Source organism: Globicephala melas, chromosome 8 (genome assembly GCF_963455315.2).
Source record: "Globicephala melas chromosome 8, mGloMel1.2, whole genome shotgun sequence".
NCBI classification, from domain to species: Eukaryota; Metazoa; Chordata; class Mammalia; order Artiodactyla; family Delphinidae; genus Globicephala; species Globicephala melas.
In genome coordinates, this window is record NC_083321.1 from 93,696,775 (window position 1) to 93,714,053 (window position 17,279).

Below are 17,279 nucleotides of genomic sequence, written 5' to 3' on the forward strand. Positions count from 1 at the left end.
AAAGGTGACGAAAGGTCCTGGGGACCATCACCGTGGGGTCAGGCCAGAAATGACCAGAACCTGGGATGGGAGGCAGGGGTGAGGCGACAAGGAAGGGAGGAGGATCTGAGCTGTCCTGTCCCTTCCCCGCCTACTTACAATCTTGAATGTATCACTGCTGTTGTAGGACCACCAGAAGCGCAGGTTCTGGAAGCCAAAGCAGCTGGTGAAGGTGCAGGGCAGCAGGATCTCCGTGCCGTTGACAGCGTAGATGGTAGCGGCCTTTCCCACAGATACCTCCAGCGACAGGGACACAGGGACCAGGAAGAGACCTGTGTGAGGGGCACCACTTCCCTTAAAACCCCATCGGGGGCTTCCCTGGTGGCGCAGTGGTTGAGAGTCCGCCTGCCGGTGCAGGGGACATGGGTTCGTGCCCTGGTCCGGGAGGATCCCACATGCCGCGGAGTGGCTGGGCCCGTGAGCCATGGCCGCTGAGCCTGCGCGTCCAGAGCCTGTGCTCCGCAACGGGAGAGGCCACAGCAGTGAGAGGCCCGCGTACCGGGGGGAAAAAAAAAAAAAACCATCGGAACCTCCAGGCTGGCGGCCTGGAAGGGACCTCTCGGATAGGGTGGAGTGGCTTGGTCAGGCTGAGAGGTCTCTATCACCCTTGGTGTCAATATCAGGAAGATGGTTCTCTTTACTTCAACGTACACTGCCTGGGCCACCGCCGTGATTCATTCTCCCGCTTGGGCTGAGCTGGATGGACTTCCGAGCCAGTTAGCAGCCCTTGGGGCATTCTAAGTGACCACCAGGAGTCACCCCAACCCAGGAAACCCGGGCCCCTGCCTCCATGCCGCGAGTCCTCGCCCCCTAACCTGCGGATGCGGTCCCTGCATCGCCCCCAAGGGCAGGACCCGCGCCTCCCGTTCGCGCTGGGAATTTCCCCGAGGGCTGTGCGCGGCATCCCCGTTACGTTTCCGGGATTGGGGGTGGGGTATTGGGAGGCTGAGGGGGTCCCGTGAGGTGAAAAAGACGAAAACGGCAGCAGCCACTCATCACCGACCCCGGCGGCTCCCACCGGCCCCAAGGGGCGGAGAGGTAGAGGGGAGCCTCGCGCTGGACCTTGCTGAACCACTGAGCGGGACCCCGAGAAGAGAAGGGAGACAGGGCGGGATGGCGTCCAGAGGGGTGGGGTGGAACAGAGCACGTCTGGGCATCGGTCAGCAGCATCGAGAACCGAACGGATAAAGCAATAACACAGAGAAAGTCAGGGCGGAAGACGCTTTGTGGAAGCCGACTGCGGGCAACCAGGTGCACGCAAGCGGGGTGCCTGGAGAGGGCGCTGCACACTCCGTCCCCTCGTGACCCGAAGTGGCCCATCCTGCCCCCCACTCCCCGCAGCCCCACTGCGGCCTCTTGTCCTGGGAACATCCCCCGAGCCCTACACCCCCGCCCCTGCTTCTTTCCCACACCCTCGCATCAAAACCACCCCTACCGCTTGAGCAGGTGGCAATCGTGAATTTCCACTCGTGGCCCCCGGGTTCTGCCTCATGAGTTCTTGTAAGGAAACCTGGAACTCCTGTCCTACAAAGTCCTTGAGGATAGTCCACCGTGCCTCAAGGTCATGGGGAAGAGGGTTGTCGGAATCAGAGAGTAGCTCTCCTTGCCCCTAGATGAACCAGGCACCCAGGGTCACCCTGGGTGAGGACTCAGAGGGAGTCCTTCTCAGCTTTCCAGTGATCCTAAGAATAATGACCTTTTCCTGGGCCGCTTGCTAAGCGGATGCTTGCTAAGGCTTGCTAAGGCTATGTGTGAGTAATCTCATATCACCCTCACCTCACACCTGTAAGGGGGGCTTATTAATCACATTTTACAGGTGGGAGAAATGAGGCTCAGAAGAGCAAAGTGCCTTGTGCCTTGGCCAAAGTCATACCACTTCTAGAGGCAGCTGAAATCTGAACTGGGGTCTGACCCCAGGTCTAGTGGGCAGTTGAGAGCATCCATCTGGCTGTACCAACTCCTATGCCAAAGTTTCCCTGGCATCTCTTCCCAGACTGTAATTTCTCTCAACTACTTGGACCTCCAGCCTAGAGCTCCCAGAGTGTAAGAGCTAAAGGATCCAGACTGATCCATGTTACAGACACTAAGTTGCCACTGCCTGATTTAAAGACAGGACAACCAAGACCTAAAAGGGGAGGAAACTTGGCTGAACTGACTGGGTTTAGTGGCCGAGCCACTTGAGAACCCTTCCAGGCCAGGTCAGCTCCCAGCTCTAAAGGCAATTCCCAGAACTGCCCTGGTTCCCAAGACAGCCAGGGTCAGTCTTTGTTTTAAAGGCCACCAACCTTGCTCTTTCTCCCATCCTCATCTCAGGGAAGGACCTCTTTCGTCAAACTTAATTCCCTCGTGGTACATCATAAACCAGCTTCCTCTTGTTTTGCCCACATGAGATAATGATGCCTGGTACCACATGGGCGATGCTTTTTAAATAGGGGAGGAGTTCCCCGGCGGTGGGGAGCTAAGATCACACATGCTGCACGAAGCCAAATAAATAAATAAATAAGAGGAGCTCCAAGGAGAGCTGGCAGCCCAACTCTGCTCTCAGGGCCCCCCTCAGCTTCTCCATGTCCACTTCACTTCTGAAGGCAAAGTGGACTGCTCTTACCACGAAGCTCAGAGATAACACCCCGGGTCCAGGATCCCCTGCCACTGTCAACAACTGCTGATACTTACTCAGCAATTACTATGTGCCAGGCACATTTAACCTTCACATCCATGCTATGAGTGGTGTACTGTGATACCTCCCTATTACAGACACGGCAACTGACCATAGACAGGTTAGGTGACTTAACCTAAGATCAAAAAAAAAGAGACATTTCTAGCATCCCAAAGCCCCAAAGCAAGAAAGTCCTTCCTTACATCTTTAAGCAGCAGGGTTTGCCCACCTGCTGGGTTCCAATTAGTGCTGAGAGGTCATTTCAATTAGCCTTCATTCTTTGATCAGCTCCTCTGTGCCAGGAATTGTTCTAGAGCAGTGGCTTTCAAATTCACAGAGCGTCAGAATCACCTGGAGGGCAATTACAGCTAGCTCTGTGGGGGAGTTACTGATCTAGCATGTAGAATGGAGCCTGGAAATTTGCATTTCTAAGAAGGTCCCAGGGAATGCTGTGGTCAGGGATGACACTTTGAGAACCACTGTGCAAGAGGATTGCTACCTGTTAACTCCAAGTTTTATTAGAATGCCAAAAGGTAGGTATCATTTTTCTTATTTCACAGGCAATGAAACTGAGGCTCAGAGACGTTAAGTCACTTGCCCAGGGCCACATAATAAATGGTGAATCTGAGTTGAGCACCTATTATAAAATAGGACAGGCATTTTACATGCACTGTCCCATTTAATCCTCATAATAATCCTACGAGGTAGTTAGTTATTATTTTTATCTCCAATATACAAAATGAAGAAAAGAGGCTGAGAGAGATTAACCTGCTCAAGGCCACACAACTGGTGAGTGGAATAAGCAGTGTACCGACGGCACTCTGCTGTCCACCCCTTTGTGACGGTGCCTCTCCAAGAGAACAGTGCTGTCAGGGCCAAGCTCTCCTTAGCACTCTTGGTTTTCTTTTTATCTCTCCCCTCCCCCAACCCCCTGCCCCAGAGGTCTAGGGATGGGAGACAGACACGAGATCACCCTCCAGCCTAGAAGATGGCCTTCTGATCGGAGACCCCAGCTTTGCTGCTCTCCCCCTACCGCCCCCGCAAACCAAGGAACAGAGTACAGAGCTGTGACAGGGAAGCTCTCGGGAGAAGGCAGCTTCCTGATGGTTACAGTGCTCCCTTGGGGCCTGAGCATGTGCTCCAAGGATCACCACACCGCCAGCCTCCAGCGTTCGGGACCCTGGGGAAGGTGGCGGGGAATGCAAGTCAGGGGCCAAATCCCTTTCCCCAACCTCAGCCAGAATGGGCTCTCCAAGAGCACCAAAGATACACATCAAAAGTGAAATTATTTGACTGCTTTAAATAGAAGCAAAAAAAAAAAAAGAAGCAAAAAAAAAAAAAGTCCAGAACAGAGGAGAAAAGTGTTTCTTTAAGGTCTGGCTGATGACAGTGCACATTTCTGCCTGATTAGTGTGTGCCCATGTGGATGACTTAACTCTAATACAATCGGGACTCCCCGACTCTCAGAGTGAAGCATTGCCATTTCCATCGTAGCCCGGAGGGGACAAAGGAAAGGCAGAGACGTTTCCACGGAGAAGTTCAGAGCCCTGCCCGAGTTAAGGCATCAGAGAGGTCAAACAAGCCTGGCTTCTCCACAGCACGCCCTCCCAGCAGGCAAAAGTCCTGCCAGCTGTGTCTGGGAGACTCGTGCACAGGAAAGCCCAGGGGCCTGCCTCTTGTACCTTCTCCCCTGTGAGCCTGCGCTGCGGGGAGAGGAGGGAGCAGGGGCAGGTATAAATCCACTAGAGGACCCCGAGAGGTACTTCAGCCAGGGTGGATGGGTCAGCAGACACAAGGCAGGCCCCACTCTGCCCGCTGACCTTGAGAAAGTCAGAGGTGCCATAGCCCCAAACCAGGGATGGCTGTCTTTCCTACATTCTGAGCTTGGTATAACATGAGCTTATAAAACACGAGAAGGGGGCTTCCCTGGTGGCACAGTGGTTGAGAGACCGCCTGCCGATGCAGGGGACGTGGGTTCGTGCCCCAGTCCGGGAGGATCCCACATGCCGCGGAGCGGCTGGGCCCGTGAGCCATGGCCGCTGAGCCTGCGCATCCGGAGCCTGCGCATCCGGAGCCTGTGCTCCGCAACGGGAGAGGCCACAGCAGTGAGAGGCCCGCGTACCGCAAAAAAAAAAAAAAAAAAAAAAACACAAGAAGGGCTTCAGTGAGTCCATCCTCTGGCCTGGGCACTCTGCAGGTGGAGGCTAGTGTTTAAAGGGAGGGAGACAGAGGTGGCCCCCATCACAGGTCTAGATGTAACCAAGGCACCCCAACTCAATGACCAGTGTCAGTCAACAATATCTCCAGGCCATTCACATGCTGTTTTATACTTTCACCTTGTATTACTTCTTGGAGGTAATTATTTCCATGTGGTTATTTCCTTAGATAAAGAAGGACTTCCTTTGCTTTGTCCCAAACTAAACTCTTCAGAATTTCTTGTGTGTGTTTCAGATTGAGGGCCTCTTTCTGGCATCGTGGGATTGATGAACAAGTCCTCCTACTCATGATCTTGTGGAATTCAATCCTAAGCCCCTAAGCCTTGCCTTTGCTCACTGAAAGACCCTAACCATGGAGCCACTCTCAGAGCAGCCGTTTCCTTTGCTATTTACTGATCGGCCCCCTCCTATATCATCTGGGTGCTGCGGTTTTGTCTAAGGATTGACTCAGGCCTCCCATTTAAAGTAAAAATGTGTTGGGTACATGCAAATGTTATCATTAAATACACCAGCAGGGATCTCAGGGCTACCATCAGACCTTCCAAGGCAGATGCCAAGGCAGAAACATTCTGCCACCTTTTCCCACATCCGGGGACAGTGACACCCACCTTGGGGTGGAGGGAGGAAAGAGGGGCAGCGTGGTGCCCTCTCTAAGTTTAGCTCCCAGGGCTCTCCTGGCAGGGCAGGCGGAATCACAGCTGACGTTAATAAGGAAGCTGATACACTCTGGCCCCCGGGGGAGTCAGACAGGCTCAAAGTTAGAGCTGGGAGGCAGAAAGTGGGCCGAGGTCAGCAGGACAAGACCCCTCCTGGGGTGCAGGCCCTGGGGGCCGTGGTGGGGGGGCAAGGCTGAGCCAGGAAGCCCCCTGGGCGCAGAGACAGAGGAAAGATTTCAGCTCCCTCACCCTAGGCAAACTGCCTCCTTCCGGCCCACACCGAGGGGCTTTGCCGGGATAGAAACATGCCCCTGAGACAACACTGGATGCTCAACAAAACCAGCTCTGCAAGCAAGTCCAAGCAGAGTGCCCATCCCTCCTCCTGCAGGCCACGGAACGGGTGCACTGGTGCAGCCAGCCCGTGGCTTATGCAGAGAGCCCTACACCCACAGCAACAGGGCAAAGCGGGAGGATCTGTACCTGGGGTCTACCTAGCATGCTGGTCCCACCAGCCAAGGCAGGCATTAGGGCTCGGGAGACCCCACAGGCCTGCATCTCCTGAAGAAGAACAAATCCCCCGTTCCAGATTCAAACCTGGGGTCTTTCTCCATTTCCCCCCTTTCCCATCCTCTTCTCCATGAACTCCTCACTTACCCTTTCCTTTTCCTTCCTCTGAGTGGGACTCAGCACCCTCTCTTTCATTGCCTTCTCGTTAAACAAGCCCTTAATAAACACATACCAAGGGAAAGAGGGTGGGGCAACATAGCACCCTCACAAGTGATCATTACACAGAGGTCACAGTAATTAAGCAAATCAGGGAACAGGAAGGGGTGGGTAGGACACGTACATTACCAGTTACATGCTTAGGAAGGGACTGGTACCCATTTTATCCTCAACTTCGCAGTTGAGGATAAAACGGCCATGGCCACAGTGGGAACTCGGGCCGATCAGGGATGGGGTGAGGGGCAGCTAGTGTAGAGTGGCCCTGTGCCTAGCCCGTGAAGAGGAGCCTCAGTCCTACAGAGGCCCACTTCCTAGGGTCACTGTGAAACCAGCACATCTGTGCCTAAGCTACAAGAGAGAACACCAGTGACTTCGATCCAGCTGTGGGGATGTAATAACATCAGTGGCTCCTGAGTGCAAGACATCCTCTATCCCCCTCCTCCACCAGGTGCCAACGTGACGGGTCTGCACACAGTTTACATTTGCAGAAGCAGCAGTGACCGCCCTTAAAGGCTTCTGTCTCCCTGTTTACAGCCCAAATGCCTACATGGTGTGCCTGACCCGGCGAGGGGGGAGCTGCCAGAAGCCAAATGTGACTAATATAAACAGGAAGCGGTGCAGGTGCCGGAGATGGAGTCGGCTTACATTGAAATCCAGCTATGATTTGTGAGGCATTCTGGCCTTAATAAATATCATCCCCCAATCTGTTGGAGTTTGACGCTCGAAACTATCGCGTGCATACTAATAGATAATAATCTGTTCCTTCTGTGTCCTCTGGATGTGCCCCCTCCGTCTTCATACTCATCCCAAAAATGAAGAGCCAGGAGCAGGCTAAACAGGTTCCCCCACACCCCCATGGAATCTTTACCTAAGAAGAGGGATAAGATCCTTCCTAAAAGGGGGCTTGGGGAATTCCCTGGCGGTCCAGTGGTTACAACTCCGACTCCGCGCTTTCTCTGCCGAGGGCGCGGGTTCAATCCCTGGTCCGGGAAATAAGATCCCGCAAGCAGGCGCGGGCCAAAAATAACTAAATACTAAATAAATAGGGGCTTGAACTGTCCTCCAAGTCCCTTCAACCCCATCCAGTCTGCAGGGAAGGCAATGGGCACTGGGGGAAGTAGAGAGCAGAGGAGTCAAACAGAAAAAGGACCAGGAGGAAGGGGAGCTCCCCCACCCCCAACTGGTGCACGCTACTGCCTGGGCAACAAGCATCCAAGTTGCAAACGGCTCTGGGCAGAGGTAGAAACCAGCATCCGAACAAGCACACGTTGGGATGCAAACCCACCTGGCATCCCCTACACCCAAGGCAAAGACACCCTCCCCCAGCACGCTTAAACCTCCGAACTCTGGGCCCCAAGATTCAGCTTTAGAAGCCCGGGGCTGAAGGCACCACAGACAGCAAAGAACTAATCTCGGGGCTGGCTGGCCGGATGGGGCAGGGGACGGCGCACGGTCCCCAGGGAGCTCAGCAGTCCGAGCCCGCGTCCGGCAAGAAGCGGTAGCCGCGATGCTCATTCCGTGCCGCACTCCAAAGCCCACCCCGTCCAAGGCGCTGCTCTTCTAAGTGTCTCCTCCTCTGGGGGAAGGTGGGGGAAGGGTGGGGGAAAGAGGCAGAAGAAACCAAGCCGGGGCTGCCTTACCCAAAAGCCCAGTGCCCAGCCATCTCGCCCGGGCTGCGCCTCGGTGCCCAGCCCCGGGCATCGTGCTGTTCTCTGCCGAGCGCACCAGGGGCGCGGGGACAGGATACACAGGTCACAGCCGCGCTCGCAGCCCTCGGTCTGCAGTCGGCCCCGAGGCTGCCGGGGAGCTGTGCGCCGCCGGCCGGGGCTCGGGAAAGTTGGCGCGGAAAGGGCGAAGAGGGGGAGGGAGGGAGAGGAGGAGCCGGCTGCGGGAGCAGCCGCGGAGGGCAAGGGGAGGAGAAGGAGGGGCCCGAGGAGGAGGACCCGGAGCAGCAGGACCTCCGAGCTAGTGCAGACGCGAGCGACGCTGCTCCTCTGCTTTGGAAGCGCTCCAGCCGCAGGAGGGGCGGTGGCCGCCGCGGAGCCCCGGGCGCCCCCGCCTCGTGGTCCCCGAGCCCCGGGAGCCAGCCGTACCGGCCCCACCACCACCACCCCTGCTTCCGCTCCGGCTCGGGCTGGGCGGCTGCGGCTTCGCACTGCAGGGCCGCCCTCAGCCGCGCGCATCATCCCGTGCGCTGAGCTGCCAATTAGGAGGATAGTTTGGGGAGGGGTAGAGATGGAGCTTTTCGGCTGTTGGAAGGCTGTGATGTTCTGCTTTGAGGAACACGAGTAGGGTAGCGGTTCCCTCTCCCGGGGCCGCGAAGGGACCGCTCGGATGCCCGCAGCCAGCACTGCAGCAGCCGGCGGGCGTGTGCGGGCTTGTCCGCCGCGGCCGCCGACCCGCGAGTGTGCAGCCTCGCGAAGCCCCGCTGTGCAGGGTCCCGGGAACCCGGTTTCCAACTGTAAACTACCCCCGTCACCGCCCACCATCCTCTCCCACTGCTTCGTGGACTCCTCGAAAATCATGATGCTCCTAGTTAGGGAATCGGCCAGACACCACCGATCGGGTCCAAGCCCCGCTTCACCCTCCCGCGGCACCCCTACTTCTCATTTTTCCCACCTAGGCCACCCCCCTCAGACCCTCCCCTTTTACCCCCCTCCAAGGGTGTCCTGAGTCCTTCAGAATCCTGGAGGACTCCCTTGGCCTCGCCTCCCTTTTGGGGTGGGGGTCGAGGAGCCCAGGGCAGATGTCCGGGCTTGGTGGGGGTCGCAGCCAGGTCAGAGGGCTTTTTCCCAGACCCTCTTGAGTTACAAGTGACTAGTGCTACTTGGGGTGGTTTGGTGACTCATGTCTGCTATCCTCCTCAGCAGCCCCTTCCCAGCCATCCCAGCCCCCTCCCGCCACCACAGGGCCTGTCTGAGGTCCTGACCCTCCAACCTTTGCCTGTCTGGAGACTGGTTCAGACCTGGAAACCTGCTCCCACTTCATGGCCTGACCTCTGCTACTGCCCCCGCACCGCCCATCTTCTTAACCTGGGGTCCCTGGGGGGCTTCAGAGATCATGGACCCCTTGAGGTTGTACTGGAAATGCTGAATGTCTCTCTTTTTTTCCAGGAGAGAGGCTGCTCAGTATAGCTGTGATAGTGGTATAGGGGCTCTGGAGTTAGGCACTGGGGAATCAAGTCCCAGCTCCAGCATATGTTGTCGTATGACCTTGAGCAAGTTATGCAACCTTCTGCAGCAGCTTCATCTGTAATATGGTGAAAGTGACGATATTCACCTCATGCAATTGTTAAGAGCAATGCCACCCTTAGACCTGGGCAACAGGGGCCTCAGCCCTGGTCTCCTGAGTTTGGAGGGCCTCACTCTGGCCCTCCTCTGGCCCTATGCCTCCTCACTGGAAAAGTGTTTCCTGGGATAGAAGGGAGGGTAGTCTATACACCTCCTCTTCTAGACCATGCTCCGAACATCCGGGACCCTGGAATTCCCTGTTCACATGACCCGATTCCGAGCAGGCCTCTTCCCCGGGTCAATCCTCTCAGGAGCTGCCCATGCCAGATGTGCACCCCCAGGCCGGGGCAAAGGGCAGCTGTTTACAGAGGGTGGGAAGTGGATGGAACTTGACATGCAGATGGAGGGTTCCCAGGCATGCATGAGAGAGACCCTGTCCCAGCAAGACCAGGGAAGAGTGGACCAGGGAATGGCTTTTGGGCCTGGCCTTAAAATTAAGACTGAGGAAAATTCATCAAAGGTGGAGGATAATAGATGAGTTTTAACACTTTGTTATCTTGATTCATAACTTATATTTAGACATATATGTAATTATCATTTGTGCAGTTGCCCCAGGCCTCACAAACATCAGATGTGGACCTATGAAGACTGGATGAGATATTATCATACGTAAAAGTGCTAACAGAGTTCTAGGCATAGGGTCAGCCCACAGTACATTTTAGCTCTCATTATTCTCAAAGAGGTCTGTGGCCCTAAAAAGGCTAAGACTCTTCCTGTCTCCAAGTTTGCACGTTTACCTCCTCCTTCTCCAGGAGCTTCCAGACACTAGATCCACAGGGCCAGACATCCACACTGCCCACTTTATTTTTACAGCAGGGGTCAAGTTTCTCAGAGCCGGAGGCTGATTTGAGACAGGAGGTGAGTCAAAGGGAAGGAAAGTGACCCCTGCCCAGAGAAAGGGGAAGGGAGGGGACAGCATTCCCTGGATATCTTTAGACCCTGGGGACACAAAAACAGGCCAGCTTCCTCCGCACCCTCCACCTTCTAGGCTGCCTCGCTGCTCACCAATTCTTAGAGCCAGAAGGGTCCTTAGGAAACCCACACGCCTCCCAAATGAAGAAACAGGCCCAAAGAGGTAGAATGTGTGGCCCAAGGTCACAGAGAAAGTGATTCTTAAAGTCAGAATTAGAACTTCCCCCATTATTTGATTCCCTCCCTCCACACCCCCAGCTTTCCTCTAGAGAGCAGGAGGGCTCCACAGCTGGGCAGGAAAAGTGCTTGAAAGATGCATTAGCGGCTAGAGGAATTTCACATTTAGAGAGCACTTTCCTCAAAAATTCTCAAAACCCTAGTGCATCCATCAGATGGACGGCACTTTGGCCCTTTCTGCGCCTCCGGCTGCAAGTCCCTAGAGGACAGGATGGTGGTTTGGACACAGCCCCCTGCTGTGCCCAGCAGGCTGGCTTCGCGGTGGTGGGGTCCTGCACACTCAGGTCCTGGGCAGCCTGGCTCAGAAATACCTCGAAGAGCAAGTTTTCAGGGATACAGAGACGGACTGGACCCTGAGCCAAGGAGCTGCCAGGAAGCTGTTCTCAGGTGGGAGGAGATGGGCCTAGATTTAAGGGGAAAGGAGATTTTTCCAGGGGGGTGGGTGTGCGGGGGAGGGCTCAGGGTCTTTGAAGCAGTTAGTCCAGCAGTCCTCTCTGAGACCAGGCAAGCCTCTGGGTTCCTGCCCTCCGCCTCCACCTCAGGGCCAGGATGGGAGCTAGGAAGCAGCGCAGGTATGAGGTTCAGTGTGTGGTGGGGAAGTGACACGGGCAGAAATGGGGGCCGAGCTCCGGCTCCCAGCCTCCGGGAGATGCTTTTATCCAGGCAGGTACTCAACCCTGGGGGTGGTCCCACCTTCCACCTACACCAGGGCGGGTAGGTGGAAGATTCCATCTCTGTCAATTCTCAGAAAGCTAGCCAAGACCCCGGCAGGGGAGGAAGGGAGAGCTCCGGTGAGGCCTCCAGAGCTATTTTGGGAGGAGTTCCTTCTAAGTAATAAGAGCCTGGCAGGGAGCCTCCTCCCCCTCTGGCTCCCCTATTGCCCTTGCCCTTGCCTGCCTCTCCCCCTCCCGCATAAGCCCTCTTGGCTCCTGTCGGGGCATTGCAGGTAACGGAGCTGGACGGCAGCCACGCTGACCCGGCTCAGAGAGGCAGAGAAGAGGGAGCTCTGCAGGGATCCATCCCCCCGCAATGCCCCCACCTCCCAGCCCCTCTCCCTCTGACCTCAGATCACTCAGATCGACACCAGGAGCTTATAGCCCAGTTATCAACAGGGCCCCAACCTCAGGACAGTGGAACTGCAGGAGCAGGGATGCTCTGCATACAGTAACTTAAAGTTGAATGCTCCCAAATCCTTCTGCCTCTGGGGTTGGGGCTGGGTGGATGCTACCTGGCCAGGCATTTGGGTGTCTCCTTCTAATGCACCTAGGTCTGTTCCCTGCCCATCCCGACTCACCATTCCTGCCCTCCAGCTCAGCGCTCACTTGCCTCAGCCACAGTCTCAGCATCCACTGAAGTTTGGCAGGTGCTGAGGGGGTTAACAGGACAGCATGCACCAAACCAACCCGCAGGCACGTGGCTCAGCAGCCCAGCAAGGAACCAGTACTGGCCCCCTCGCCCGCTGCTCCCCAGCCCACCTCGAATCCGACCTGGAGCAGCGATGAACTCTTCCTGAGCTCTCCTCACCCATCTCCACTTTCTCTAAGGGCTCTGGGCGCACGCACCTCCTCCATCCCTCCCTTCCTCTTTTTCTGTTTTCTGCCAGGTTCTTTCCAAACATCCCTTCAGGCAAAGGGGGGTGGGGAGCCCCAGACAGATGAGCTCATTGGGAGGAGGAGGGCAGAGGGAGGAGGGAGCTAAAACATCCTGACCAGGGAGGTGCTCACTGGACAGTCCTAAGCTGGAGAGGGGCATGTGCCCCCTGGCAGGAGCAGGCGTCTGCTTCCCTCACTGCAGCTCAGAGATGGGGTGAGTCCTGGGCATCCCTTTATTCTGGGCCACTTTGGGGTAGGGCGTGAAGCCCCATGGCAGGGTCTCAGCCACCCTACCCAGCACCCCAGAGCTGTGTTTACCTCTGTGTTTCATGGATTACCATGCCCCACTGCTTGTCCATCATGGGAGGATGGGGGCTCAGGAGGGCTGGGGGTCGGAGGCATTGGGAAGGTTTGTCATTCATTGTAGGGGGACTGCCTAGTCAGCTGAATGGCTAGATGTCCTCCTGGAACCCTAGACCTGGTCCTGCCGCTGAACTGGGCGCTGGGACAGACTGACCAAACCAGAAGCATAAAAAGGTGCAGAGCGCCAGGCAGGGCTCCCCTAGTGTTCAGGTCCCATCCGCTATGAATATTTTAGTGTGAGAGCAGTGGATCTTGCAAAGTGAGAGGAGAGAGAGGATGTGGAGTAGAAGAGGAGATATGGCAGGGACAGAAGGTCAGGAGAGATGGCCGAGAGGAAGGGAAGAAGCATGGGAGCAAGGGAGAGTCTGCCTGGAATGAAGGGGAACCTGGGGAAGTTGGAGTGAGACACAGGCCGAGGAGGAGGGGTAGGGATGGAGACAACTGGTCAGCAGGTGAAGAAAAGGTTTTATAGGTTTTCAGAAACCAGGAGAGGAGAGGGTGGCCAGCGGGAGCCAGAGCTGTTTGCACAGAGCTGTGGGGTCAGGGGCCAGGCCAGGCAGGAGGTGGGATGTTAGAGACCCACTGGGAAGCCTTTGCCTCTGCTTCCAAACACTTTTGCCCATCTCTGGCTGTCCACGGTCATTTTGAGATTGGCTCCCAGTCACCCTTCCCCCACCCACTCCTAGGTCTCTGGGCTGCAAGAGGCCAGTCCACTGCCCTTTCCCAGTCACAGCCTGATGTGATTGATGGCTTTGGCATCGCTCCACCCTGGGTCTGAATTCTCTGCTATTTTCTGTGTCACCTTGAGTGTACCCATAACTTAGTATAACAGGTCTCCTCATCTGTAAAAGTGAGAAAAGAATGCATATTTGGGGAGTTGTCCTGACTACTGTCAGCTGATACACATAGAATATTGAGCTCAGGGCCAGGCACAGAGTAGCTACTCAGTAAATGGTGTTCATCCTGATTAGTCTAGCCAGCTGTCACTCACCCTGCTACCACCCCGGCCCCACCCTCCAAACACTTTGAGGCTGGATATGAGCCCGCCCATCCCACAGCCCTTCCCAAGAGCTCCTGTGGAGAGCCCACAGGGTGTGAGCCTGCTATGGGACAAGGATGGAAGGCTGAAGACTTTGACAAAGCTGGGAGGGTGAAGGGAGGAGAAGGCTGAAAAGATTGTCACCATTTTCTACAGTCTTGACTGAAGGACAGGGGAAGCTTTGCCCCAGCTGGAGGGTCAAAGATACAAGTTAGACTTGGCCTGATCTTTGGAAAGAAGTTCCTGAGGGTTCCTAACTCCAAATTTCCACCCTCTTCCGGCCTATTTCTCACTGTGAATAGGGGCTCGCCACCTACCCTCTCCCCACCACCATCGCTAAGTCGGGTAAAGATGCAGCCTGGGGTAGAGCGTGACTGAGTAACAAGGCAGAGGGACAGGAGTTTGCCCATTCATGTGTCCTGTTTATCTTCAGGCAGGCAAGCAAGAGTTAATCCTACTTCTGTCATTTGAATCCTAAAATGAGGGCTGCAGAGGGCCATTGTCAGTAAATTTAGACAGCATCTAAAAGTATGCCCTGACATATGAATCTTCTCGACAACACCCCCAAGCTATGCTTGAATACCTTCCGGGATGGGGACCTCATTACCTCAGAGAAACTCAACCCTCTGCACAGCACTGACTTCCATTGGATCAATATCTGCCTCTGTCCGCCAGCCCTAATGTTTCGCCCTGGGGCAGAATGGGTCAAGGCGAATCCCTCTCCTTGTGGCCACAGCCCCACCCGCTGTATTAGCCATCAGCTGTGACACACACTTCCCCTCCAGGAGGAACACATCCCCTTCTTTTGCCCATTTGCCCACAGGAGGGTCTCAGTCTGTTGAGGCAAACAGTTCTAGTCCTATGCCACCTGTTTACAGGGAATTTGTCGCAGTTGAGAAGCAGAGGCAGCTGCAGTTGGGATAAAAGTGACTTTGCCAAGGCTGTAAGGGACAGCCCCTCTCATGGACTCCAGAGTAGCCAAGCTGAGCACCCAGTGTCCACTTGGCCCCCTTCCCAGCGCCTCGTGGGCTCTCGAAGTCATTATTGCCAGAGAAAAGGAGAAGCTGCTTTACAAGCTCCCTACTCCCAACTCACCTACTCCCACCACCTCCCTCCCGCAGTCTTTCTCCCTTTTCTAGACAGAGGCCTCCTCAGCCCTGCAGAGGAGTGGGGTCCTAGGCTAATCTGTTTCAGGACCAAATTTATGGGCCATGTCACGATGCCAGGATATAGTTCTAAGATGGGCTTCCTTCCCCATGGCCCTCTGGAGCTCTCAAACACTGGGTGGCCGGAGCCTGTCCTAAAAGGTGGTTGGTACCCTGCACATCAGCATGGTAGCAGGCAGCCAGGAATGACTAGAACCTGGCAGCCTTCAGGGTCAATTTCACCATGGCCATCCGAGAAGAGAGCCCGCAGTGCCCTGCCAGCATGGACCTTCTGAGCCCCTGCAGTGCCGAAGGCGGAGGGCAGGAGACCTCAGTGGGGACCTGTGCTCCTGTGCACCCAGCTGCCCAACCCATATCCCACCAGGCACTGCCCCAGCTTCCTCTCCCCTGAAGTTTTTTAGCACAACACCTGCAACATGGGAGGGAGACAAGTGGCCTAAGATGGACCATATACAAACCAGCATGAGGAAAGGCACTCTACTGAGGTGTGGAATGGGACTTGGAATGGCGACTAAAACCAAGCTCTGTCATTAGCCTACTGTGTGACTTTGGGAGAATTACTTTCCCTCTCTGAACCTCAGCTTTCAAAACTGTGCCCTTACAAGAAGCATGGGGGCTTCTTTTTGTTCAACTCAAGCCCACTGGGAAGGGGCAGGCAGGAGCCTGGGCTGGTGTGGGCTGCTGTGCCGAGCTGTGCCGAGCGCTAGGCTCAGACTGGGTGTGGGCTGTGGGAAGAACAGGCAGCCTGGAGCCAGCTGGGAGATCCTGGATTGTCCTTGACTCATCTTGTGGCCTTAAGCAAATCACTTCCCCGACCTGGTCCTCAGTTTCCCCGTCAGGATAATCAGGAGACTTGGCCAAGTAGTCCCCGGGATCCCTCCCCTCTCTGATGTTGTAAAGATCTACTCTTCCCCCTCCCCCGCTCCTTTTGGGCCTCAAAACCTGTCCTGGGGACTCTGAGAGGCTCCGCATACAGACTACCATTCCCGGGCAGCCGGCCATGGGCAGGCCGATGGCTGTGCCTGAGCCCTGCAGGGGCTCCGGCGGGAAGCAAAGGAACGGTGGGAATGGAGAGGCACCAGCACCTCAGGTGGGGGACACGGGAAGCCGGTGAGCAATTCTGAGCTGCGGGGTGGGAGCTAGCCCTTCCCGCACACGGCAGCCCCCTCCTCAATCAGAACTACCTCACCAGGCCCCAAGCAGGCTGAGCCCCAAAACATCAGTTTAGGGGAGACACCTGAGCCAAACCCAGTCCTCCCAGAAGCCAGGCCCAGCTCCACAGTGTCCTCCAAGTGTTCTGGGGGAGAAGCCTTGGACTGAGTTAGATGCTGTGTCCACCCGGAAGGAACCCAGCACCTGAGTCCACATCCCCTGCCTCAGTTTCCTATCTGTTAAGTAGGGAAGCATCCTCTCTGACATCCCATCCTTGGAAGGACTCAGGGGCTCCAAGGGCAGACATCCTTTTAAACCAAGGTACCTTTGGTTCTGTCAAATACCAGCCACCTCTCTTTAACACTGCCACCTTCTATCTGGCTTCTTTCTCGGGTAGCAGCTGCCGGCATTAGGACTACGAATGTTAGGCTACTCCTAGAATAGTCTAAAATGCATCTGACCACTAAACCAGTGGCGAAGGTCTCTGGGTTACCAGGGAGCAGGCAGAAATGACAAAGGAACCATGAGAAAAGTAGAAACCAAGCACTTCAGCATTCCCTTGCATTCAGAAAGCTGAGGACTTTCTTATTGGGTGAGCCTCCTTGGCAAGGGTGTGTGGGTGTGTGTGTAAGAAAGAGAAAAGTGCAAAGAGATACAAAACCAGAAGGCAAGAGAGAAGAAGACTGGGTTGTCTGGGAGAGCAGAGCCCCTGGGCCAGGTGGTTGCCTTTGGCCTGAATTGAGGACCGATTCAGCAGCACGTAACTAGGATAGAGCAGTTCGCAGATGGGACATGAGCGACCTGATTCTTCCCTGCAGCCACCCTCATCCATGAAGTTGCATGAGGGCAGACTCTGCACCAGCTGTCAGCTATTCCTCTTGAGCCCAGAGCAGATGAAACAGATGTCTGCCTAGTCAGACACAGCTTAGAAACAGGGGGCAGGAAGGATGGCCCGTCCACCCATGGAAAGAATAGACAACGTCGGCATGACGGTTAGCCTTGGGGGCATAAAGTGTTGTCATCTTCCAGAAATAACCAAGAGCCCTCCAAGAAGTGGGTGTTTAGCCACCCTGTCCCCAGGGTGCTTTCAAGGTGGATGGAGTCCCCCAGGGTTCTGTGAAGGCAATGAGGGGAAAAGAGGAAACATCTAACAAGAGGGGAGCAGAATGATCTCATCATTGATGGGGACCCAGCAGTGTCAATGGCATCACCAGGAAAGGAACAACAGGACTCCCTGT

At 55.6% G+C, this 17,279-nt stretch overlaps 1 protein-coding gene across 2 annotated transcripts in view; it reads right to left on the reverse strand.

Moving 5' to 3' along the window:
* Positions 1 to 17,208, reverse strand: part of SCN4B (sodium voltage-gated channel beta subunit 4) — a 28,158-nt gene extending 10,950 nt beyond the window's left edge. Inside the window, exons 1-2 of one of the 2 annotated variants that reach the window (XM_060304128.1) lie at positions 12,024 to 17,208; positions 139 to 311 (exon numbers count right to left, since the gene is read on the reverse strand). In XM_060304128.1, the coding sequence (XP_060160111.1) occupies positions 139 to 311; positions 12,024 to 12,075 (225 nt within the window). In that variant the 5' untranslated portion in view covers positions 12,076 to 17,208. Of the gene's footprint in view, positions 1 to 138; positions 312 to 7,930; positions 8,877 to 12,023 lie in introns of those variants that run through there. The other variant, XM_030838047.2, reaches the window with a different exon arrangement.
* Positions 17,209 to 17,279: the final 71 nt, after the last annotated feature.